The sequence below is a fragment of the Rattus rattus genome, chromosome 1 (assembly GCF_011064425.1).
Source record: "Rattus rattus isolate New Zealand chromosome 1, Rrattus_CSIRO_v1, whole genome shotgun sequence".
In the NCBI taxonomy this organism is placed as follows: domain Eukaryota; kingdom Metazoa; phylum Chordata; class Mammalia; order Rodentia; family Muridae; genus Rattus; species Rattus rattus.
Genome location: NC_046154.1, coordinates 3,120,681 through 3,147,443, shown reverse-complemented (window position 1 = coordinate 3,147,443; position 26,763 = coordinate 3,120,681). Strand labels below are relative to the sequence as shown.

Here is a 26,763-nt window from a genome sequence, read left to right as displayed (position 1 = left end):
AATCCCCAACCCCCACCCAAACTATTTTTATAATAACAAATGAAAAATGACTGTTTATTCATTGTTAAGTTTTTAATGTTTTTACTTGTTGTTAATATTATTTTAAGTATATGCATGTTTTGCCTTCATGCGTGTCTGTGTGTCACTTACATGCCTGGTGTTTGTAGAGGTCAAAAGAGGACATCGGTCCCCTGGAACTGTGAGTACAAGTGGTTGTAAGCCACCAAGTGGGTGCTGGGAATTGAACCAGGGTCTTCTGGAAGAACAGCTCATGTTCTTAGCTGCTGAGCCATCTCTCCAGCCCTATGAATTCTTACAACCAAGTCTTTAGGCTTCCAAATGAATCATATTCTCTCAAGTCAGTACAGTTACTATTCCCAGTAACGCTGTGTTTGTGTGTCACTTCACAGTTTTACAGTCGCTTCTGTGTTTATCATCCATAATCCTTACCGCATCTTCTGAGGCAGGCAGACAGGGAAAAAAAGACCCCCAGTTTTACTGAGGAAACTAAAGCTAAAAAGAGATCAAGTAACTTACCTAAATCTTACAGTGAGAAGGACAGAGATAGATAAGACCCCAAATCTCATGTCCCCTGGCCCTGCCAACCCCATCGTGCCTCACTGGGACTGCCACCCCAGCAAGCAGAAGGGGCAGTGTTTGCTGTTCAGCAGGTACATCCAAGTCTGACTTAAAATTGTGTTCACCTACCTTCTGCACGAAGATAAGTCTCTGGTGATGCCTTCTTAAAAAGCAAATGGCCTTCAGAAAATAATCCGGCACCTCAGTTATAATCGTCTTAGAGAAGCTAAGCGTAGCTTCTGAGCGGTCAGTGGAGAAAGCCTAATTGAATAGTTTGGCTCATCTCAGGGTGAGCCAAAGGGGCGCACTCATAAATCTTCTGTATTACTTACTAAATCATCGATCTTACTACCTTACAGAGCAGTATTCCACTCAGCTTTCATCCACCATGATTTGTTACTCTGGACTCAGTCTATTTGAGTGGGACCCAGGGACCACTCCTTCAACCACCCTCACCCACTACAGTTTGAGAGTAGCCGCCTGTTCTGCTTGTGTATGCTACATACACCATGTGGTGCTGTCAGACCAACTGAAGATTGTGAAATCAGTTGGAGAGATTGGAAAGAAAAATAGTCTTGCATGGTCTACATAGCCTGGCCCTTTAGGGCTCAGCATGTTAGGAAGTTTTGAAGAATTATGTCACCTTCTGGGCTCCTTTATGTCAGCCACTTGAAATATGGTTTCAAGGGTGGACTTACGTTGCTCATCTCTGTAGGTTCTGTTGCCGTTCTCTCTCCTGTCAGGTGAGCTGGTGTACCAGGCTCAGTCACCAGATGAAGGTGCCCTGGTTACGGCTTCTAGGAACTTTGGCTTTGTGTTCCACTCCCGCACACCTGAGACCATCACAGTGATCGAAATGGGGAGAGTCCGAGTTTACCGTCTGCTGGCTATTTTGGACTTCAGCAATGAGCGCAAGAGGATGTCTGTTATTGGTGGGTGCTCCCTCCAAGTCAGCCAGTCTTCTCTCCTCTGTCCTTTGCATACATTCGCTTGTTGACCTTCTGTTTCATCCTCACACAGATTCCTTCTCCCACTCACAGGACTTCTCGCAGATGTTTGCCTCAAATATATATATATACTTTAATCTCTCATCTTTTTAATACTCCTTTATCTCTCATTTCTATATATACTTTATCTCTCATCTCTATATACTCCTTTATCTCTCATCTCTTTATACACTTTATCTCTCATCTCCTATACATAAATAGGGGCTTACTACCAAGTGCTATGTCCTTTCTCTAGTATTTCTGTCAGTCACTTACCAGCACCCTCCAGTCCAAGTAAGGACAAAAATGAATTTACAAATCCTGAACATGATATAAGAGATGGGAGAAAATAATATAGCTCTCTTTACCCTTGGATTCAGCCAACTGTAGATAAAAACTTTTTTATCTACATAGTCGTGTGTGGCCTGAGTATCTAGCTCAGTTGTGAAGGACGTGCTCAGTATTCACAAGGCCCTGGTTTCAATACCCAGGGCCCAAATCAAAGTTATGTATGTTCCAAGCATGTGTAAATGTTTATGTTTGTTATTATTCTCTAAGGAAGGGTTACAGTGACTTACAGGGATGTAGCTCAGGGGTAGAATATTTGTGAATCACTGGGATTCGTTCTTAATATAAACACACACAAAGATTACATTTTCATTATATTTGGCAGTATTAGAAGTCTAAAGATGAAGGCATATAGCAAGGTATAGACACGCTACATGAAAACAGCACCTATGCAGATGCTTTGGATTCAGTTTCTGCACAGGGCTGTCTCCCATCCCTAGGATACTGGAGACACACAGTGGGAATCCATGCCGTCTGCTCTTTAACATGGGTTTAGACTCAGACTGAAAAAGGCCATCCTTGGTCCTAGTTTTGGTCTGAGCCTTGAGACTAAGAATTCAAATTTGACAGGGTGGGGTCATACATACCTGCAATCCTGTTGGTTGAGAGACAGAGAGAGAGAGAGAGAGAGAGAGAGAGAGAGAGAGAGAGAGAGAGAGGATCATGAGTTCCAGACCACCCCAGACTCCATAGCAAGTTCCAAGCCCAGCCTCAGATAGTCGTGAGACTATCTCACAAAGCAAAACAAAAGCAACTAAATAATACTCTGCATCAGAATCCTCCATGGAGGAATATGGAACCTACAGAAGAATTGTTACCAGACATGTCTCCACCACGTTCTTAGCCTCCAAAGGTAGCACAGAAACAAATGTTATGGGGAACAGGCTCCTGAAGTTCCTCAGGAAACCAAAAAAAAAAAAAAAAAAAAAAATCTTAACAGTTGGCCTGCGTGGTTACTTTGATTAATTTGCTCAACTTTAGTTCGGACACCTGAAGATCGGGTCATGTTGTTCTGCAAGGGAGCAGACACCATCATCTATGAACTACTGCATCCGTCTTGTGCAGCCCTCAGCGTTGTGACCATGGACCAGTTAGATGTAAGTGTTACAGTGACAACAGATAGAAGTCGTGGGTGGTTCTCCACCTCTGGACACATGGCCAGAAATGCCCCTATTGTAGGGTGTTTCTATATGGGTGTGCGTTGGCCAAACACTAAAACTATAGTCTCACTGACCACATTTCCAACTTCTGTGTCCAAGACTTATGTGGGACAAGACCCTAGAGGTCTAACAAGGATCCTGTCTGTGGAAGAGTGATCAGAATAATACCATGACTCTTAGATCTGGTATTTCCTTCAGAATATGGTCTGTTGATATGGAAGCCCTACTCTACAAGACATGTTCCCATTAGGGTAGAGGGGGAAAGCAAGCCCCAGGGCATTTGATACCTCCCTCTGGTATCCAACCCCCAAGGGAGCCTTCCTCCTCTGTCTTACCCTACTTCCACCAACTAGCATTTGGGGTGTATCATATAAAAAAAAGAGAGTGGCCTCAGCTTGCTGTCCTAAGAAAGGGAAACAAGATCACTGAACTCAGAGATTCCTAACTGCTACATGTTGTATGTAAAAGGCTAGCAGTTTAAGGAAAGATACAAAGGACTGGATAGGGAGGGAGGAACAAATCAGTAAAATATTCCATAAAGTAGATTTTAATGTTTCTAGCATTAACACACAGCCGGAAGTCAGAGAACAAATAGCCAGGAAGCATACGAAGAGATGCTTGACATCACTAGTTACTAGAAAATACAAATAAAAACCATGAAATGGGGCTGGAGAGATGGCTCAGTGGTTAAGAGCACTGACTGCTCTTCCAGAGGTCCTGAGTTCAATTCCCAGCAACCACATGGTGGCTCACAACCATCTGTAATGGGATCTGACGCCCTCTTCTGGTGTGTCTGAGGACAGCTACAGTGAACTCACATACATAAAATAAATAAATCTCTTTAAAAAACAGTATGTCTGAAGATAGCTACAGTCTATGCATATACATAAAATAAATAAATCTCTAAAAAAAAAAAACATGAAATACTGCTTTTCTCTATACCATTTTGGTTCCAACCAGATGACCAGACCATAATACATGTCATCTAGATGTAGAAAATGGAGCCTTCATACATTGCTGATAAGTAGGTAAAAATGGTACAGGCATTTCCTCACAAAATTAAGCATAGAGAAATTCCATTCCGAATTCTGTTTCCAGAGAAATGAAAACACATCAAAGAAAAATAATGCATGAATGTTCACAGCAGATGATTCACGGCTGCAAAGTGTCTAGAGTAACCCAAATGTCCATCAGCAGATAATAAATAAAATGTGCTTTTTTTGTCTGCAAAGCAATGTTTGGTAATAAAGGGGGATGTGGTGCATAGTGCAGTAGATAAACCTTGTCACATGCTATGTGACAGACGTGAGAGATAGCATTTCCTGATGTGGCTTCCAAAGCCACTGAGCAAGAAAGCTCAGCAGATAAAACCTGATGATCAGAGACAGGGCCCACACGGCAGAAGGATAGAACCAACTTCCACAGCCGTTCTCGGAAGTACGGGGCGGGGGGGTGTGGATGGATAGATAGACATGGACTTGTTGGCAGGAGGCTATGCACATGTTGGCATTAGATAATAGTGAGCAGTCTGGTGGATTCTAAACTGAATTGTGTGTTTTAAAACAGTGAATTTATAGCATGTGAATTATATATTAGGTCTTAAAGATGAATTGTCTGTGTTTGGGTCCTGGGGCTCTAACTCGTCAGGTTTAGCAAATGCCTTCACCCACAGACCCATCCTGCCAGCCCACATCAAGTTTTAAGAAGTCAGTTTGTGCCCCACAGGACAGCACTTCCCCCTCTTACTGTGCAGGCCTCAGTGGTTTCTTACTTCCTGCTCTCTTACCTAAGGTACCTTCCCAGAGAGCATTTCCCGAGTCTGGCCTCAACGGATGCTCATAAAAACTATTTCTGACCTGGTTTGAAATAGGAAACTATTTTGACACGTTTCCTGATGCCAGCTTTAGCTGTCACTTATAATGGGACATAGCTACACTAAAACCACTGATGGCAAGTCAAACTGTAACACACAGGAGTACAGCTCCCATCCACTAAAACAGGGATCAGAAAACAGGTCACATAGAAATGGGCCACAGGAGACTTGGGCACTGGGCCATGGTTTGCCCCATGCTAAGAGGAAAGAAAACCGTACAAGTAGGGATGAGAGATGTTAGTAGGTTCTGTAAAGTTTGTCAGATGGATTAATTAATCCATCGCTGTGTTGTCCTTTAAACTGTATCAAATGGAGAACCAGCTTCTGCTGCTACCCATTCCTTCTGCTGTCTCCTGAGCTCTTCTCTGGCCCAACAGGACAAACGCTTAAGATATGGAATCCCTATGTGTGTTACCTTAAATTGTTTATGCCTGGAGCTAACACCAGCTGGGAAGTTATACAGGGAATAAAATCAAATCTATGTTTCCTCTGATCTCCTAAAGCCAATGCGTTCTCACTCACTTTACTCTAGCAGTGCTAATGTAGAATTATTGTTGGTTTTAAGGTCTTAGTACATAAAATCCGCTTTTGATCGCTCCTCAAACAGATGAGTTCTGCTCTCTCCGCCAGCACCTGCGTCCTCACCCAGGCCTCCCTATGGCCAAGGGTATCTACTCCTGCAGCATGGCTACCTATGGCTAAGATACATCTGTGGCCAGGGAATAAACACAAACCAACTCATTCAAGAGAGCTGTCTATAGCCTCTCAACTGGACAGTAAGATGCAGACAGACTGCAAGCATGTACTGCCTAAGTGTCCGCTGTCCACGAGAGGTCAAGGGGTGTGCATTTGCACAAAGTAGGAACGGCTTTTATGTATCATCACCTTACAACAAACCCCTCCTTAGTGTACCACTCTCCCCACTTTCCCTCCATAGTCACCTCCTCTGGGTAAGGGGCACATTGTCACCCAAATCTTAGGAAAAAGAAACCTAGAAGACTTGCTCTTTCCCCGAGTCACCTAACAAATGCTAGGTAAACTATAGCTAAGAACTTTCTTTCTGAGGGCATTTTCCACCTCGTTTGGTTTTGACTTTGGAAATACAGTCTCATTATATAGCCTCGGCTGGCCTTGAACTCAGGATGTGCCTGTCTCAGTCTCCCATACCGCTTCCCCCACTGACTTCCATGGGACAGTGCTTAGAAAGTACAAGACTAGCCCCACGGCACTAAGCAGGAAAGCCTAGCTCACAGGCAGAGGGGCCTATGGAGTCAGTGTGCCCGCCCCTTATCTCAGTCTTACCTAGCTCAGATTTGTCACGCATCTTCATCTTCCAGGACTTTGCCAGCGAAGGCCTTCGCACCCTCATGGTGGCCTACCGGGAGCTGGATAAGGCATTTTTCCAGACATGGATTAAAAAGCATGGCGAAGCCTGGCTGACTTTAGAAAATCGGGAAAAAAAACTAGCTCTGGTCTACGAAGAGATTGAAAGAGACTTATTGGTGAGTATGAAGAAGGCAGAGATGGTGGGGATGGCAGTTAGTGGACTGAGCAGGCTCTAAACAGGGCCGCCACAGGACCAGGGAGAAGGCAGGCAGGCTCAGCAAGAAAACTCCAAACTTTTGTGCCTGGGAGACTAAGTTCAGAAATCCAGACTGACTGGGCACGCCCAGTAGTGGGTTTATTTTTTTTTTTTAAAGTCCTTCTTAGCCCCTAAATCGGCTAAAAGAAATGACATACTCTGAGGCTGGAGTGAGCATAGTTGGTAGAGTGCTAGCCCAGCACACACGAAGCCCTGGGTTCCAACCTGAGCATGGCATGAAACTGGGTATGGGAGCATGTACCTATAATTGCGGCACTTGGGAGGGGGAGGCAGGAGGATTGGAACTTCAGGCTTGCCCTCAGCTACATAGCAAGATCAAAATTCTGTCTCAAAATAAAGGAAGAAAGGAATTGGAAAGGAAGAAAGGGAGGGAAGGAGGAGTTAATCCAGAAGCAAAGAAGATCCGAATACACAGATTCAATAATTCAGAATGAATTACTGTCATAATCAAGACCAAAATAACTTACTCACTCATTCAATATATTTATCAGGGGCTGCCTATGATCTACTGTGTCCTATATACCAGTAGAAAAAAATGAGCAAAAAGATATGTGTGTGGGGTACGTATGTATGTATGTATGTATGTATGTATGTAAGTATGTATCTTACATCTTACACAAAGCAGCTAGTCTGCACCATGAGGAAGACATCTGAGAGAATCCTCAGGAAGATGACAGACAGGCCAAGCAGCTCTCTAGCTGTGTAGCTGTGCAAACAGCTCCTCACGTACTGTAATGGCAATAAAGCAGACCTGAGCAGGGACAGGCTTAACCTGTTAGTAGTTAAAGGTGGAATCAGCTGGGACAGAGTAAGTGAAGGGGGCAGAAGTAGGGCCCTGAGGCAGAGAAGGTGAGCGTCCTCAGGGGCCAGGTGAGGGCAGGAAGCCACAGGAGGGTTCAGTAGGAGAAGTGATGTAACGGCTTCTGCAGTCTCCACTGTGTACACTGCGCAGAGCAGCTACCAAGGAGAAGGGCACACAAGAGTGCAGCACTTCATTCTCTTAAAGAGAGTGTCAGTAGAATGTGCTGGTGGACGGGCTAAAGCTGGTCTTCAATAACAATAAAGGAAGAACGTCCACATATCCCGTGGAAGTTGAACAATGCTCTCTACTCAATGATAACCTGGTCAAGGAAGAAATAAAAAAGAAATTAAAGACTTCTTAGAATTTAATGAAAATGAAGGTACAACATACCCAAACTTATGGGACACAATGAAAGCTGTGCTAAGAGGAAAACTCATAGCTCTGAGTGCCTGCAGAAAGAAACAGGAGAGAGCATATATCAGCAGCTTGACTGCACACCTAAAAGCTCTAGAACAAAAAGAAGCAAATACACCCAGGAGGAGTAGAAGGCAGGAAATAATCAAACTCAGAGCTGAAATCAACCAAGTAGAAAAAAAAGGACCATAGAAGAATCAACAGAACCAAAAAGTTGGTTCTTTGAGAAAATCAACAAGATAGATAAACCCTTAGCCAGACTAACGAGAGGACACAGAGAGTGTGTCCAAATTAACAAAATCAGAAATGAAAAGGGAGACATAACTACAGAATCAGAGGAAATTCCAAAAATCATCAGATCCTACTACAAAAGTCTATATTCAACAAAACTTGAAAATCTGCAGGAAACGGACAATTTCCTAGACAGATACCAGGTACCGAAGTTAAATCAGGAACAGATAATATAAACAACCCCATAACTCCTAAGGAAATAGAAGCAGTCATTAAAGGTCTCCCAACCAAAAAGAGCCCAGGTCCAGATGGGTTCAGTGCAGAATTCTATCAGACCTTCATAGAAGACCTCATACCAATACTATCCAAACTATTCCACAAGATTGAAACAGATGGAGCGCTACCGAATTCCTTCTATGAAGCCACAATTACTCTTATACCTAAACCACACAAAGACCCAACAAAGAAAGAGAACTTCAGACCAATTTCCCTTATGAATATCGACATAAAAATACTCAATAAAATTCTGGCAAACTGAATCCAAGAGCACATCAAAACAGTCATCCACCATGATCAAGTAGGCTTCATCCCAGGCATGCAGGGATGCTTTAATATACGGAAAACCATCAATGTAATCCATTATAAAACAAACTGAACATACAAAACCACATGATCATTTCATTAGATGCTGAAAAAGCATTTGACAAAATTCAACACCCCTTCATGATAAAAGTCCTGGAAAGAATAGGAATTCAAGGCCCATACCTAAACATAGTAAAAGCCATATACAGCAAACCAGTAGCTAACATTAAACTAAATGGAGAGAAACTTGAAGTAATCCCACTTAAATCAGGGACTAGACAAGGCTGCCCACTCTCTCCCTACTTATTCAATATAGTTCTTGAAGTTCTAGCCAGAGCAATCAGACAACAAAAGGAGATCAAAGGGATACAGATTGGAAAAGAAGAAGTCAAAATATCACTATTTGCAGATGATATGATAGTATATTTAAGTGATCCCAAAAGTTCCGCCAGAGAACTACTAAAGCTGATAAACACATTCAGCATAGTGGCTGGGTATAAAATTAACTCAAATAAATCAGTAGCCTTCCTCTACACAAAAGAGAAACAAGCCGAGAAAGAAATTAGGGAAACAACACCCTTCATAATAGTCCCAAATAATATAAAATACCTCGGTGTGACTTTAACCAAGCAAGTGAAAGATATGCATGATAAGAACTTCAAGCCTCTGAAGAAAGAAATTGAAGAAGACCTCAGAAGATGGAAAAAAGATCTCCCGTGCTCATGGATTGGCAGGATTAATATAGTAAAAATGGCCATTTTACCAAAAACGATCTACAGGTTCAATGCAATCCCCATCAAAATACCAATCCAATTCTTCAGAGAGTTAGACAGAGCAATTTGCAAATTCATCTGGAATAACAAAAAACCCAGGATAGCTAAAACTATCCTCAACAATAAAAGGACTTCTGGGGGAATCACTATCCCTGAACTCAAGCAGTATTACAGAGCAATAGTGATAAAAACTGCCTGGTATTGGTACAGAGACAGACAGATAGACCAATGGAATAGAATTAAAGACCCAGAAATGAACCCACACACCTATGGGCACTTGATTTTTGACAAAGGAGCCAAAACCATCCAATGGAAAAAAGATAGCATTTTCAGCAAATGGTGCTGGTTCAACTGGAGGTCAACATGTACAAGAATGCAGATCGATCCATGCTTATCACCCTGTACAAAACTTAAGTCCAAGTGGATCAAGGACCTCCACATCAAACCAGATACACTCAAACTAATAGAAGAAAAACTAGGGCAGCATCTCGAACACATGGGCACTGGAGAACATTTCCTGAACAAAACACCAATGGCTTATGCTCTAAGATCAAGAATCAACAAATGGGATCTCATAAAACTGCAAAGCTTCTGTAAGGCAAAGGACACTGTGGTTAGGACAAAACAGCAACCAACAGATTGGGAAAAGATCTTTACCAATCCTACAACAGATAGAGGGCTTATATCCAAAATATACAAAGAACTCAAGAAGTTAGACCACAGGGAGACAAATAACCCTATTAAAAAAATGGGGTTCAGAGCTAAACAAAGAATTCAAAGCTGAGGAATGCCGAATGGCTGAGAAACACCTAAAGAAATGTTCAACATCTTTAGTCATAAGGGAAATGCAAATCAAAACAATCCTGAGATTTCACCTCACACCAGTGAGAATGGCTAAGATCAAAAACTCAGGTGACAGCAAATGCTGGCGAGGATGCGGAGAAAGAGGAACACTCCTCCATTGTTGGTGGGATTGCAGACTGGTACAACCATTCTGGAAATAAGTCAGGAGGTTCCTCAGAAAATTGGACATTGAACTACTTGAGGACCCAGCTATACCTCTCTTGGGCATATACCCAAAAGATGCTCCAACATATAACAAAGACACGTGCTCCACTATGTTCATAGCCACCTTATTTATAATAGCCAGAAGCTAGAAAGAACCCAGATGCCCTTCAACAGAGGAATGGATACAGAAAATGTGGTACAGCTACACAATGGAATATTACTCAGCTATCAAAAACAATGACAGGGTTGGGGATTTAGCTCAGTGGTAGAGCGCTTGCCTAGCAAGCGCAAGGTCCTGGGTTTGGTCCCCAGCTCCAAAAAAAAAAAAAAAATGACTTTATGAAATTCATAGGCAAATGGATGGAACTGGAAAATATCATCCTGAGTGAGGTAACCCAATCACACAAAAACACATGGTATGCACTCACTGATAAGTGGCTATTAGCCCAAATGCTTGAATGACCCTAGATGCACAGAACACATGAAACTCAAGAAGGATGACCAAAATGTGAATGCTTCACTCCTTCTTTAAAAGGGGAACAAGGATACCCTTGGGAAGGAATAGGGAGGCAAAGTTTAGAACAGAGGCAGAAGGAACACCCATTCAGAGCCTGCCCCACATGTGGCCCATACATATATAGCCACCCAATTAGACAAGATGGATGAAGCAAAGAAGTGCAGGCCAACAGGAACTGGATGTAGATCTCTACTGAGAGACACAGTCAGAATACAGCAAATACAGAGGTGAATGCCAGCAGCAAACCACTGAACTAAGAACGGGACCCCCATTGAAAGAATCAGAGAAAGGACTGGAAGAGCTTAAAGAGGCTCGAGACCCCATATGAACAACAATGCCAAGCAACCAGAGCTTCCAGGGACTAAGCCACTACCTAAAGACTATACATGGACTGACCCTGGACTCTGACCTCATAGGTAGCAATGAATATCCTAGGATAAGAGCACCAGTGGAAGGGAAGCCCTTGGTCCTGCCAAGACTGAACCCCAGTGAACGTGTTTGTTGGGGAGGGTGATAATGGGGGAGGATGGGGAGGGGAACACCCATATAGAAGGGAGGGGAGGGTTAGGGAGATGTTGGCCGGAAACTGGGAAGGGGAATAACCTCGAAATGTAAATAAGAAATACTCAAGTTAATAAAGATGGAAAAATGGGGTACAGAGCTTAAAAAAAAAGAATGTGCTGGTGGGTGGATTATGGGCATAAGAAAAGAAGTTAAAAAGACCCTAAAACGTAGGGGTGTATGGGTGTGTGTGTCTGTGTGTGTCTGTGTGTGTGTGTGTGTCTGTGTGTGTGTGTGTGTGTGTGTGTGTGTGTGTGTGTGTTACAAGACTGATCAGGCTAGTTCTACTGTAAAAAGATAAGTTACTGACAGCAAAAGATAGTAGAGATCTCAGCTCTCCTTCCTGTCTGCCCTTCTGAAGACCTAGCAGAAATCACTTAGCAGCTTGCCTGTCTCCCAGTGTCTCAGCTTAGCTGTAGGGCTCATCCCCATGTCAGCTCCTTGGGATTACTATAAACAGGCCCAGTGTTAGACCAGCACTCTTGTAAGTGCTCCACTCCAGAGAGGTGGAAAGTTCCAGAAGTTTCAGATGGTCTCAGTAGAATCAAAACATAAAGCACACTCAAACTCTTGTAGGGTTGAAGGGACCTGGAAACCTCTCTTCTACGGTTCAGCACATTAGGTGCTGGGAAGCCAGCGATGATGAGGGTGAGGTTTAAAAACTGGGTTTTGCTCAGCATAGTGGTGCATGCCTTTAGTCCCAGCACTGGGGAAGTAGTAGTAGGTAGATCTCTGTGAGTTCAAGGTCTTCCTGGGCTACAGAGTGAGTTCTGGGACAGCCAGAGCTGCCTTTTAAAGACCTTGTCTAAAAAAAACAAACAGCTGTATGTGTCAGGGGCAGAGCATGCTGAGTCTTCCCTCCAGGCGGGGTCTTCGTGCCAGGACAGGGAGCTCAGAGCACTGAGGCCCACACGTCTCTAGGTAGCTCTTAGTGTTGAAGCTCTCATCCTTGACCTCACTTGCCCATGTCTCCTGTCTGAAGTTACTAGGGGCCACAGCCATAGAAGACAAGCTTCAGAGCGGAGTACCTGAGACAATTGTCACCCTGAACAAAGCCAAAATTAAAATGTGGGTTCTGACCGGTGATAAGCAAGGTAAAGGACAGTGCCATCCCAGACAGCCCTCTTCCTGCCCTGGTGGACATCTCTTTCCTTCTTTGCTTGACAGATATACCTCTGACCAAGGCCTAAGCTGACGCCTGTCTTCCTTTCCACTTTTGTACATAATTTGTCATTTACTTTATAACACTGTCTTTAATAGACCCTTTCTGTTGTCCCCAAGGCCTGTTCTTAACACATGCCCCCTTATCATCTAGAAATCCTGACTGCTGCCACACTTGTTCAGCTGCTGCCCGCTCCTGTCTTCTCTCCCCTTCTTGTCCTACTAATTCACCATAGCCTACCTCCATCAGCTTAATCTATACAGCCATCAATTTAATCTTCCTCACACACACTAACTCCATGTCACCCTTTGTCCAGGGACCCACAGTGACTTCGTGATGTAAAATCCCTGTTGGCCTTCAAGGACCTAAATAATCCATTGCTACCAACACACCTTTATCCCCTCTATTGTTACCAGTATCTTCCTATGTCTCCCCCGAGCTGAATTCCTACTCCCAGCTTGGGCTGTTTTCCTGCTCACAGCACATTTGCTTATGCACAGTCCTATGAATCCTTCTAGGACTTCCAGGAAGAAATTTCTGGGAAAAAAATATATTTCTTTTCTGAATTATCACCATGTTTGTAACCAGGATTTGGACATTAATTTTTTTCTTTAGTATTAATTTATTCTAAATTCCAGATTTCTTAATATAAAGAAATGATATAACTTGAGCATTTCTCTATTCTCATAAAATGTAGTACAGAAATAGGAACAGCACTCTTCAAAAACAAAACACAACACATCCACAGGCCAGCAAGATAACCCAGAGGGTAAGGGTGTCTGTCACTAAAACTCTGACTACCTGGGACCCACACACTCTTGCAAGTTGTCCTCTGACCTCCACACATGTGCTATGGCACACTCATACACCCTCACAAAGAGGCTTCTTAGAGAAGACTAAGCCTGGGCAACCTCTCTGCTCTTCATATGCAACCCGTAAGGCAAAGCCAAGCAGACACTCACCTGTTAGTGTTTGACTACAGTTTATCACAGTTCATGGAAAAAAAAAAAACACCCTGCATTTTAACTGTCCAAGGCAAACGTGGCCAAGTGGCTCTGGGCCTGCTATTCCTGCCCAAGTAACTTGCATGGTAAGTATAGTCAAAACGAGACCCATATTCCCTTTTCTGTAGAGACTGCTGTGAACATCGCCTACTCCTGTAGGATATTCAAGGATGAAATGGATGCGGTGTTCATGGTGGAAGGCACAGATAGGGAGACTGTTCTGGAAGAACTCAGGTACACACAGGAAAGTAGCTGCAGTCGGGACTGAAGCTTCCCACTCCCTTTTCCCCCAGATGTGGCCCCCTCCACAGGAGGCACAGAGAAGAAATGGCAAAGGGGAATGAGTGAAACACCCAAAATAGTTGAGATAATTTCTAAAGAAGCATTTGGTCTAAAGAACTCGGAGTGCAGGCGGGTGGGCGGGCGGAGAAGTGTGAGCGTGGCCAGCTAGCGGTAACCCAGGGCAGCAGAGGCCTCGGGAGGCCCCCGCACAGGCGGCTGCTGCTCTCTAGGAGCCTAGGGCCCGCCCTGTCCACTCTTCCCTTGGATGTGGTTTTTTTCTTCCTAAGTTGTAGGGCTTCGGTTGAGACTCTGACCATACAGTTTTGGCTTCCAGGACAGCAAGGAAGAAGATGAAACCTGAGTCTCTGTTGGAATCAGACCCCATAAACATCTACCTTGCCAGGAAGTCCAAGATGCCTTTCAAAGCAGTTGACGAGGTGCCCAATGGCAGCTACGGCTTGGTCATCAGTGGCTGCAGTCTGGTGGGCAACACAAAGCTACAACTCTGTTTCCTTATTCCAACTCACTCTATCCCTAGATCCAGCCCAGTCAGGGAGATCTTACCCCTTCCCTATTTTATGGGTTACCCTACTCCCCTGAACGCCATCTTTCCCCAGGCTTCTCTAGGCAGGAGTATAAGAAAGAGAAGCCAAGAAAATTCCTTCTTTATTCTTTATTTGAGTTTTTCTCTACTAACATGGCTTGCTACTCAGGGGAAAGGGACAGATATGGAGAACACAGCCCTTCAAAAGTCACTTGGCCTAATGACCCACTGACTGTTTTGACCCAGTGATAATTTCCCATTGGAGGCTGAGCCAGATGTGAGGGTACCTAGAACTAACTCAAGAGGCGGGCCCCTTAGGGTAGAGCACCTTTCGAGGAACAGGCTTCCCCTAGAAAAGACAGGAGAGGACAAAGGGAAGCTCTGACCCAGACAGACTTTGGGGTAACACATTAAGTAAGTGTGTCCTGGTGCTACAGGCCTATGCTCTAGAAAGCAACACGGAGTTCGAGCTGCTGCGAACAGCATGCATGTGCAAGGGGGTGGTCTGCTGCCGGATGACACCCCTTCAGAAGGCCCAAGTGGTAGACCTGGTGAAGAGGTACAAGAAGGTGGTGACACTGGCCATCGGGGATGGGGCCAATGACATCGGCATGATCAAAGGCATGTGAGGGGAGGTGGGCAGTAGTCCCCATCCGTGGCTTACCCCCTTCCTTCCTCCATGGGCAAACTGACCCAAATGGTCCTGTGGTGTTGACTGACACTCTACCTGTCGTACCAAGTATGCATTATTGTCTACAACCCCTTCACACCGGACTCTCGCTTACACGTACATCCACAGGCATGCACAAAGTGAGACTCATTCACTTACACAATGAAGGTGAGTGCAGTCACAGATGTGCGTGACCCGCGGGAGTCCGGGCACACCCTCGCATCACAGCTGCCCTCGCAGCTGCCATACCACTGTCCAAGATGGCGTCAAGTCCACAGAAAGCTCCTCTTCCTTCATCTCAAGTCTGTGGGCTTAAAGTAGTGCTCCTTAGAACCCGCCATGGCTCCCCAGCAGGAGGGGAGGCGGAGGCTTACCAAGATGCATATCAGTGAAAGCAAAGAGCTAAGCTCTGCTGGTGTAAATGTCAAGAGCATGTCCAGGAATGTGTTGATCGGTGAGGTCTGAGCAGAACCTCACTATGCAGGAAACACCACCAGAGAGCCCAGCCCCCGCTTCAACTCTAGAAAGAGTTCCTAGCTGAGTCTTTGAGGTTTTAGAGATTTCAGTTTTCCTGGTGGGGCACCATGATGCACACCTTCAATCCCAACACTCGGGAGGTGATCTCTGAGTTCAGGGCCAGCCTGCTCTACCAAGTGAGTTTCAGAACAGCCAGAGCTACACAGAGAAACCCTGTCTCGGGCAAAGAAAAAAGGAAAGGAAAACTCAGTCAATCCTGTCAAGCAATGATGTAGAGAAAAATCAGTGGATGTGAGCACAAGAGTGAGTTGCCTCAAAGTAGTGAGAACGTTGAGGAAATTCGGTCTTATATTTTGTCAAGAACAATTCTGCTTATCTAGCAAGTTTCATTCTCACTAGCCAAGTGTGTACACTGCCAGTCTCTCTGAACAGCTGGCGTTTAGCCCCCAGAGATAAAGGTAGGTAATTAAATATTGTGTTAGATCAGCATTCTTCCGGATTCTTAATTTATTTAAGTAGCTTCTGTGGATAACAAGGAATTCAAATGACAATTATTTAAACGGTAAGAAAGGGTCCGGGTGGCGAGCATCAGGGCAGAGGGAAACCTTCTGGTGCTGGCTGTACAGCACCAAGCAGTCTACATGACAGAATCCAAAACAAAAAGGCTGTTTCCCAGGGCGTGGGGACAGAGCAACCAGTCACAAGAAGAGTCCACTGAGAAGGTGCAGTTCTAACTGGGCATACCAGTATCTGCCAAGTGTAAAACAAAAGATTTGTACCTTGTGTCCATGTCCCCTCCACACTTGCCAGCATAAGAAGCCAGCAAACTCTTCCTGTTTTAGAAATGTCTGGGCTCTCATTTCAGCTGCTCATATCGGGGTTGGCATCAGCGGCCAGGAAGGGATGCAGGCCACGCTCAGCAGTGACTTTTCCTTCTGTCAGTTCCGCTACCTTCAGCGCCTACTCTTGGTGCACGGCCGCTGGTCTTACAATCGCATGTGCAAGTTTCTCAGCTACTTCTTTTACAAAAACTTTGCCTTTACCCTGGTGCACTTCTGGTACGCCTTCTTCAACGGCTTCTCCGCACAGGTAAGAGACTAGGCGGGGCTCTCCATTCCAGCTAGCCAGACAGTCATAGTTCTTCTCTAGAGGCCAGTGTATAAAGTGCTACCATCCATTTCTTTACCCCACATTAATCCCAAACCTACATTAACCTTACATTCCAGGGCATAAAGGCTCTGTTACTGACTGCTACCTTAGGAACACTCCCATGGGCTTACGCTGTTTTCAACACACATAAAAGTCAGAGGAGCTGGAGGTTCTCAACATCCAAAGCCACCCTGTTATTGTTGTCTATATATCTTAGTAACTCTTCACTTCTATTGCTTTTATACTTGTCCTGTTGTAGAAGTATGTACCTGCATGTACATATATCTACTGTATGCACGCCTGGTATCCTCAAAGGCCAGAAGAGAGTATCAGATCCTCAGGAACTGGACTTCACCACTTTTCAATACTGATTTTAATTTTATGATTATAATTTGGGAGATCCATCTTTACTTTTAAATCTTCAGAATCATAAAGCTATAATACACTCCCACAGTCCTTTAAAATGGTTATATTTTGTAGTCTATAGATAAATAATGGCAATATTCCATATACATCATCCATACACATACATATTCCATATACATACAGCCTAAACTAAATACTGGGTAAGCCTCCAGGAGCCTCATCATGACAGGCAGGTTGTCATGGTATTCAACTGTACTTAGAACTATAGTGGCCGCCGAGTCTGCCCCAACACACACACAATTGTTCCTATGATAAATGCATTTCACCTTTGACTATGAAATCACAACCTAGAGGAAGTATGGAGTTTGATGTTATAGATCTCTTCTTCCTGTGAGAAGACTTTCGGGAGTCTTTCAAGGAATCCCAGGTGTATTAGTTAGGGTTTCACTGCTGTGAACAGACACCATGACCAAGGCAACTCTTATAAGGATGACATTTAATTGGGGATGGCTTACAGGTTCAGAGGTTCAGTCCATTATCATCAAGGCAGGAGCATGGCAGTGTCCAGGCAGGCATGGTGCAGGAGGAGCTGAGAGTCCTACATCTTCATCTGAGGGCTGCTAGCAGAATACTCACTTCCAGGCAGCTAGGACTAGGGTATTAAAGCCCACACCCACAGTGACACACTTTCTAATAGTGCCACTCCCTGAACCAAGCGTATATAAACCTTCACACCAGGAGAAAAACCTGATGACTTACTATCCTGGGAGATGCAGGATCCACCAACCAGCAGACAGCATAGACAGATACATCCCAGTCCTACTCATGCCGAGCTGGTCTTAGGGAGTAGTGTGAGCCCCTGTGGATTGTAAGGAAAGGAGCCTGCCTCACTAGGTTCCAGGGTGAGGCTCCAAACTGGAAAAGAAGTCATGCATCTTTCTCCTTGCTCTGTTAGTAAATGGTCAGGGTTGCAGAAGCCACTGGATGCCACCAAGCAAGAGAGAGAAGAACCTCAAGGTTTTCCTAGAGATTCAGGACTGTAGCTAGCTTTCCCCAGGAACTGCTCTGGGTCCCCAGAGGGACTGTGCAGATCATAGATGGTTGTTTTAGGTCAAACTTGGAAGTCCAGTATGGCCTTGCCCCTGTCTGGGAATGTGGGTTCTGGAGTAAGATAAAGTCTGGGCTCGGCATTACATTTCTAGAAACTAATCAAACACATTTAGATTAGTAGGTGGTAACCTACTAGTAGTGGGGTAGGGGACCAGGAAAGGGCTGCACTGGACCTGAGAGGCAGGGCTGGGGCTTCATGAAGAGTGTACTCTAAAAAGTCTTCCTGATTCTCCTCCAGACAGTTTACGACGTCTGGTTCATCGCTTTCTACAATCTCGTCTACACCTCCCTCCCCATCCTGGGCTTGAGTCTGTTTGAAAAGGTAAGACCCAGGAGCGGGCCTCACAGACAGGGCAAAAACCCTGGACTCAGAGAGTGGGGAAGAAGTCAGGTGTGGAGGCAATCATTTCCAGAGCAGGGAAGGACTTGATCCCCTGTGTAGTATCATAAGAGAGAGAGTGCGGTGTTGTCTAATATGTGAGAGGACCACAGCCACCGAGCCAAGACTTGGTAAAACAAGAAACTAAGACAGGAGAGGCCTGTTCACAGGTCACAGGGAGGGGACAGCTGCTGGAAAGACCTCAGTGGGTGTGAAGACCAGGCATGGGGCTGTGGGCATAGTACCTTAAGACACAGGGAAGCAGCCCAGGGCTCCATGTCTGTTCCTCTTAGAAATTTCCTCTCTCCCTGACTCTTCTACCAAGCTCCATTCTGGACACTCAGTAGAAGAGTCTCCAAAGAGGAGTACAGTAGATGAGGATTTGCTGACCCTAATGGCTTTTCCTGCCTCCGCCCCCTGGTTCCTGACACAAAGCATTTATCGAGAGGAACACTTCCATCTCGGGGATTTAAGCCCTACTTCCTCCCTTTCCCAACCCCATCCCCCCTTCTAGCTGCCCCCCAGCTATACCACCCGCCCCCTTCGCCTCTCCCAAATCCTAACTGCCTCCAAGTGCCTCCCATCGTGGAGACATCTCGAAGCTTTCTTCTACTGCAGAGCCTCACCTAGAGAGGGCTGTGGTCACTGCTCTGCCCTCGGGCTCTGCCTCTCAAGCACTCCATGAGGAAATACCTGGGCAGCCTGACAGGTTCAGTGAAGCAAGATGGAGATGGGACCTGTGGAAAAGCTCCGACCCTCCTCTTTCCCCTGTGGTGTTTCCAGGATGTGAATGAAACATGGAGTCTATGCTACCCAGAGCTGTATGAACCAGGACAGCACAACCTGTACTTCAACAAAAAGGAATTCATGAAGTGTTTGCTGCATGGCATCTACAGTTCCTTCGTGCTGTTCTTTGTCCCCATGGGGACCGTGTTTAACTCAGAGCGCAGTGATGGGAAGGACATCTCTGACTTCCAGTCCTTCTCCCTGCTGGTGCAGACCACCCTGATCTGGGTCATGACAATGCAGGTGTGACCCTCAGAGTGGGACCAAGGGACTGGGCAGGAAGCCTACGTGGCAAGAAAGGGAGGCAAAGGGAGGTCAACAGGGAATGCCTTCTGTGTGAGGCTCGGAGGACGGGGGTGTGCTGACAGGTCATACGGTATTACACATGAGCTAGTGCCTTTCAGATCGCTCTGAGTACCACCTACTGGACAATGATAAACCACGCCTTCACGTGGGGCAGCCTGGGGCTCTACTTCTGCATCTTATTCTTGCTGTGCAGTGACGGCATGTGTTTAATGTTCCCCAGCGTCTTCAACTTCCTAGGTAAGACCTGGCCAGCCAGTGGTTGTCGTGGGGAGGGACTGATGAAATGCTAATTCTGTGTTTACTGAGAAACTCTATATTATGATGCTTAAGTAAAGATAGTCTCTGTTCAAAATGGGTGCTAAGCCTCTCCAGGAAAATACTTTAGAATTTACGATTTTTTTCAAGTATTTTAGATTACTCGACTTTCACAAGTGACAGGGCAAGAATCATGCATGTTGGTTTATGGTTCGCCTGCATGTGTGTCTGTGTGAGGGTGCCAGACCCCTTGGAACTGGAGTCCCAGTCAACCAGCCTTGTTTGTTTATTCAAACAAATGACCTGAAATCCCAGCGCCAACTCCTTTCCCATGCTCTGCCTTACTGTCTCTTCCTGGATCTGCTTCTCTCGTTGCCATTCACCTGGATTGGTTCCTACCCCACGGCAGGCCACTGACTCGACTTTTTCTCCAAAGATTTCTATTTATTTTTAGTTTTGTCACATTTATTTATTATATAATTACTTATTTATTTTGTTGTGACAGACAGGCAGGCAGGCAGGCAGATGGAAATAACAACTTGAAGGAGTTGGTTCTCACCTTCTTCTGTGTGGAGCCTAGGGAGAGAACTCGGGTCACCGGGCTTGGTGGCATGCTCCCCTCTGAGCTGTCTTGCAGGCCACAGTGCTTTCTACTTTTTCTGCACAAGTGCACTATGGGGCCTTATGACCTACCCTCTCTCCCCTGCTCTGTCTGTCCAGCCATGCCTTTAGAGGGATAGAAGGGTGCATGAATTGTCCCAGCCACCACAGCCCCTTCTTACCAGAGAGAAACCAGCCGCATCTGCTGAGCAGCTGTGAAGTGTGTAGTGACTTGGAATGTGTAGTACCTCTCAGGAGACTGGGCTGGGCTGTCTGCAGATCAGTAACTTCCTGCGGGAGCGGAACGTAGCTGCGGGCTAGCTGGTCTCTCCCACCCTAACCTCCTCCTTCCCCCAGCTACTTTAGCCCCTTCTTTCGTGGTTGACTGCCTACAGGTGTGGCCAGGAACGGTCTCAACCAGCCGCAGTTGTGGTTGTGCCTCGTCCTCAGCTCGGTCCTCTGTTTGATCCCTTTGATGGGATACAACTTTCTCAAACCCATACTCTGGCCTATCAATGTTGACAAGGTGAGTGGGAGAAGGGAACCTCCACAGGTAGACCTCACCACCCCCTTTGCCTTGGCCTCCATGTCTGAAAACCATGTCCCCCATGCTCTGGATATAGGTTCTGAACAGGATCCATTTTTGCTTGAAGCATCCGTTGCCACCCCCAGTCCAGATCAAAGTAAAACACCCAGGCCTTCGACGTTCTGCCTATGCGTTCTCCCATAAACAGGGCTTTGGGGCCCTCATCACATCTGGCAAGACGCTGAAATCCAGAGCCTTCACAAGACGCTAGAGGTCCTTGTAAAACATAGATGCCCTTGGGGAAACCCTCATTCAGTCAACTGTTGTTCTTCATCCCTTTTATTTATGCAACTTAGTAAAAAGGGATCAGGGCCCCTCAGAAACCAGGGCTTCAGCCTCTTCATTCCCCAGAAAGCTGTACCCAGGAAAGGTAAGGAAAGAGGTGGCAGCCCCTCAGCCAGGGCTGCAGCATTCCAAGAACAGGCAAGTCCAAGCCCCCCGGATTCCCTCCAGTTCTTAACCCAGACAAGCACATGCAGATGCCATGAAGGGGCAGGAAAGAAGAAGGGAGGTGGGGCCTAAGAACCTTAGCCTGGGCCCCGTCGCTCCCATACACAGAGCCACTGTAACCCTTCCCAGACCCCAGGTGACCCCAGGTGGTCCCACTCAGATACTACCCCAGACTTACCTGGAAGGTTCAGGGTGTGGGGTGAGTATTTTGTTGGCCCTAGGAGCGAAGAAGGGGGTAGCTATGAAGAGTTGGTCTTAAGAAGATGATGAGTTTCTGGACCAAATTGGAGGGGAAAAGGAAGAAGGAGAAAAAGAAGAAAGGAAAGAAAACGAAGGCAGGTCCTGCCCAGATAGGACAGCTCAAAATTCTGCCTTCTTGCCCTCTGACCCCTCTGATCTAAGAACTGATGCTTATTCAGGCTTTAGAAGCAAGAGGGGAACAAACTCGGGGGTAACAATAATAATTTCTTAAGGGATATAAGCCACTGTTCGTAAGTGTTTGTCTTCTGTAAAAGAATTTTGAGAAATAATTATATGTACTTTGTATATACTTGAAAAACTGTTTCTAAGAAGTTTATGGAGAAATAAATGGAGAAATAAATTGCTCATTTTGAAGCAGAGATGTTTGTATGGTGTGTTGGGGCCTGGTGACAACAACATGACCTGAGTGCCATCGCTATGAAGCTTTATCTGTATAAGCACATCTATGGACCCCCCATTCCCTCCCCTCTCCTCTGTCAGCCCCACTCTACATTTCTGCCCCTAAAGTCAGTGTTGGCCTTAGCCCAAGCACACATTTTTTTTTTTTCAGAGCTGGGGACCAAACCCAGGGCCTTGTGCTTGCTAGGCAAGCGCTCTACCACTGAGCTAAATCCCCAACCCCCTCGAGCACACATTTCAAGTGCATAGTTCTATCCTGTTCACATACCTTCAACATGTGTCCTGAGAGTTCAACCCTAGGTTTTAAGTTTGCTTTAAGTAAGCTTGTGACTTCCGATACCAACAGAACATATCCTCAGCTCTATGGTCCCCATCTCTCCTTAGATATCAGTGAACTGAATCTGGGGCTCTTTACTTAGTTACTTATTCAAAATGTAAACAACATGCCCAACTGACCAGTTTCCCCACCGCAAATGCCAGGACACCGTCCCTGTCACCCAAGGTGGCGATTGCAGTCATCCTCTGCTTTTTCTTCTAGTCAGACATTCAGTCACCATCAGGGCATAGAAAGTCTTCATCCTTATCTCCTGGTTTCTGTTCCTTTGCTCAGAATTATATCACCTCTTATCACACACACAGGCACAAACACACACACACACACACACACACACACACACACACACACACAGCCTGTTTCTCTGATTCTTCTTTAACTAAAGCACCCCATTACTATTTCCAGATTCATCTTCCTGTAAGGAGAATTTGTTCATGTGTCTCCCCAGCTCAGCTCTCTACAAAAGTTTAAATCCATACCCTGATGTTGGTCTCCTCTAGCCTTGCCTTCAATTTCTCCTCCATCTGCCTTTACCCATTATGAAATTGCTGGTCTCCATGCCATCCCAGACATAAGTGTTTCTATCCTCAAATGCTTTTCCCCACCCTCTTTGTTACCTAGTGAACTAATGCTCATCCTTACACACTTGGGCTCACTGGAACTAGATATAATCTATAAGTTTATTAGATGCCACTGAATTGTCCATCACATGACTTCACCTGACTGTGGGACTCCCAGGCTGGCCTAGAACTGACTAGCCTAGCCTGGCCCTAAACTCATGATCTTGCCTCCCAAGTGCTGGTATCATAAGTGCATTCTCAGCCCAGCGCTTGCCCTAACTTCTTGGTGAATATAAACCTGTCCTGTTTGTTTCTGTTCATGCCTCTGTCTGTGGCACTTATCAGAAGACATGGTAATCACGGTTTGTTTCGTGTTAGCATATACCCCCAGTAGACGGCAGTTGGGCGAATGGCTGGGTGGCGGGATGACTGAAAGCTGCTGCTCTGAGGCCCGTGCATTCTTTCATGTGTGGATACCTGTTGAGAAGTGTGCATGCAGTGTGCACCCTTGCATGTGGAGGCCTGAGGACAACCACAGGCGTCATCATTCTTAGCCATGCTGTCCAACTCCTTCGCAACCTTTTATTGGCCCGATGCTCCCCAATTAAGCTCAGCTGACTAGCCCGCCAGCCCCAGGTTTCAGCATGCCTCCAGTGCCCTGAGGCTGGCGTCCCAGGCATGAACCGTCACTTATAGCTAGCTGTGCGTGCAACTTCTGCATGGATTCTGGCATGGAAGACAGGTTTTCATGTTCGTCTGGCAAGCACTTTACCTACTGAGCCACTTCCCAGACCTATTTCTCTTTGTTTGTTTGTTTGTTTGTTTGTTTCTTGGTTTGTTTGAGGTAGGATCTCATTCTAGCACAAGCTGACTTGGAACCTAATCTATAGCTCAGGACAGCTTTGAAGTCACATGTCAAAGCTCTCACATGAGTAGGAGAAACCACCACACGCTCATCCTTCCTTTGCCTAGCTAATATTTACCTGCTGTTTGGGTAACCTTCACTGTCAACATAATCTCCTATTCCTTAGGCTGACTTTTCCCTCTGTTAGAGAACCTTTCCCACAATTTAAACCTTTGATGGCTTATAGCCATTTTAATAATGGTTTGCTTGGGGGTTGGGGATTTAGCTCAGTGGTAGAGCGCTTGCCTAGCAAGCGCAAGGCCCTGGGTTCGGGTCCCCAGCTCCTAAAAAAAGAAAAAAGAAAAAGAAGAAGAAGAAAAAAAGAAAAGAAGAAGAAGAAAAAAATAATGGTTTGCTTCTCGGGCTTTTTCTCTAGGCCGTGAAAGACCTCCCAGGGGAAAGAGCTGCATGCCGGTTTGGTGGAGGGCTGTTTTATGTACTGTTTGATTCTCACCGTCCCACAGAAGCCAAACACTTTATGTTTTTCATTGCTTACTTTTCCTAAACTTGATTCTTGCCTTTTCCTTTCAAAATGAAGTTCTCCCTTCTATAGGCAGTTTCCACTCAGCCTTTAGTGGCCTCGGGACCTCTTTTTGTGGCATGTGGTTACTCATGACCTCCCACATAAGGCATCTACAAAAGTAGAGTTTGGACCAGTTTTGTCCTCAGAGCTCCTGAGCAGTCAGCACCCTCTCTCGGTACTTTATATGCATCTTGCCTTGACTCTTCAAGCCTTAGTCTCTAAAGAAGGGCCAGACGTTAAGTACCACATTCAGGAGTGTGTGTGCAAAAAAGTTCACCACTCACCCTTGCCCTGCTCACGCTCTGAGGAGCAGGACAGTTGCCAGGTCTCTGGGGGAACAGTTAGTGGGCTTTAAATTAGTCCTCAGTTCAGTCCAAGTTGAGAAGGATATGAGGAAATATTTGGGAAGAGTGTCGATACAACTGATAGCTATGATTAGGGAACACAAAATATGGACACCCTGCTTATCACTAGGAAGTCTTTTAGAAAGCAGAAATAGATTAGCAATCTGCGGGTGCCAGAGCAGGGAGTGTGACTGTTCTGTGCTCCCATGGATCTCCGGGACAAAGCATTACCCAAAGACCATGTAGGCCACATGACAAAGGACACACTTTTAGCTAACTGCTCTGTGCTCCCAACGGGTCACGCACATGTGCCTGCCCAAGTTATCTGGATTCTCAAATGAAAGACACACACACACACACACACACACACACACACACACACACACGACTAGCTCAATAACCCTTCCCACTGCCAGCAAACACTCCCCTCCGGTGCTCCTGAGTTAACATCTTTTAGAATCTATATTTCATCTCTGCTAACCCAAACACAGTTGGGGAAGTGGCCTGTGGGGCCTGATTCTCACATGTCGGCGGGCCTTTAGGTCTGGCCTTTCTTCTTCCCTGTCATGGCAATCTCTCCTCCCCTCTCTCTCCTGGATCCCTTGAGGAAAAGCTAAGTGTAGATATTTGCTGGGGTCTAGAAGCCCTTTGGGACAGCGTACATCAGGTAAGAAATTTCTTCTCCTCGTCTCCCTGCTGTCCTGTTCAGACTCTGGAGAGATGAGGGTTGGAAAATTGGGAGGACAGAAAAGTGGGTGAACAGAAGCATCCACTGAGCTCCACTGTGTTTTCCACAGAACACGACCACCTGCAACTCAGCAGAGCGAGCTCAGGACCAAGGAAAAACATGCACTGTGAATTTTAAAAATTAAAGGGCTGCCTCAGCGGTAAGAACATGTGCTGTTCTTGCAAAGGACCTGGGTTTGATTCCCAGCACCCATATGGTGGCTCATGACATCCAACACCGTTAGGCATCCACAGTAGCACAAGGACATACATACAAGCAAAACACTTCTACATACACAATAATAAATAAAAATAATAATTTACCCAGGCTGTGTTGTACACTTATAATGCCAAGACTTAGGAAGCAAAAGCAAGAAGATTAGAAGTTAAAGGCCATTCTTAGCAGTTCCAGAACAATCTGAGCTATGTGCAACCCTCTCTCAAAAACCAAACAGAAGATCTCGATTCCATTAAATCACCTTAATTACTAAAATGGAAGCTAATGTGACAAACATCAATTACTGTCTAAAAATAACTAGAAATTTCATGGAATTCAGAGCCCAAGATACTGTCAGAGACAAACATCTTTTCACATTTTTTTGAGATGGAGTCTACCAGCATAGCACAGGCTGGTCTAGAACTTGTGATCCTTCTGCCTCAGTCGCTCAAGTACTGGAATTATAGGCATATGATCCTTTATTTAGTCATTAAATGATTTTATACTTATCCCTCACTTCAGAAATTCTGTTCTTTGAAGGATCTAGTTATCCAGACACACAAGTCTTATAGCTTTCTAATTAGGCCTATAAATTACATAACAAAGAGCTAGGTGGATAGATAGATGTGGTTGGAGCAGTGGAGAGCTTTAAACCCTGTTTGACATTTTGCCCAAGCTTCTCTCATAGAGAACAGGGTACAAAGGTGACATCAGGGAGACTGGGGCAATTATAGTTTTCTCTGTGTGGTACAGAAATGGCATGAACTAAGGCCATAGCAGTTGCGGGAAATCAATAGATAAAGGGTATACTTCAACTTTTATAACTTTTATTTTACGTGTACGGGTGTTTTGTCTACTTGTCTGTGCACCATGTGCATGCCTGGTACCCATGGAGGCAGAAGGCAGCGTGGGGTCCTCAAGGGGAGGAGAAG

The 26,763-nt window shown here is 45.4% G+C and overlaps 1 protein-coding gene across 1 annotated transcript in view; it reads left to right on the top strand.

Annotated features, from left to right (window-relative positions):
- Positions 1 to 22,019, top strand: part of LOC116891124 (phospholipid-transporting ATPase FetA) — a 110,060-nt gene extending 88,041 nt beyond the window's left edge. The window contains exons 17-29 of the mRNA XM_032891849.1: positions 1,323 to 1,511; positions 2,895 to 3,010; positions 6,284 to 6,448; positions 12,420 to 12,531; positions 13,732 to 13,837; positions 14,220 to 14,367; positions 14,867 to 15,050; positions 16,442 to 16,665; positions 18,440 to 18,523; positions 19,364 to 19,609; positions 19,771 to 19,909; positions 20,923 to 21,053; positions 21,151 to 22,019. Coding sequence (XP_032747740.1) covers positions 1,323 to 1,511; positions 2,895 to 3,010; positions 6,284 to 6,448; positions 12,420 to 12,531; positions 13,732 to 13,837; positions 14,220 to 14,367; positions 14,867 to 15,050; positions 16,442 to 16,665; positions 18,440 to 18,523; positions 19,364 to 19,609; positions 19,771 to 19,909; positions 20,923 to 21,053; positions 21,151 to 21,324 — 2,018 coding nt within the window. The 3' untranslated portion in view covers positions 21,325 to 22,019. The remainder of the gene's footprint in view (positions 1 to 1,322; positions 1,512 to 2,894; positions 3,011 to 6,283; positions 6,449 to 12,419; positions 12,532 to 13,731; positions 13,838 to 14,219; positions 14,368 to 14,866; positions 15,051 to 16,441; positions 16,666 to 18,439; positions 18,524 to 19,363; positions 19,610 to 19,770; positions 19,910 to 20,922; positions 21,054 to 21,150) is intronic.
- Positions 22,020 to 26,763: the final 4,744 nt, after the last annotated feature.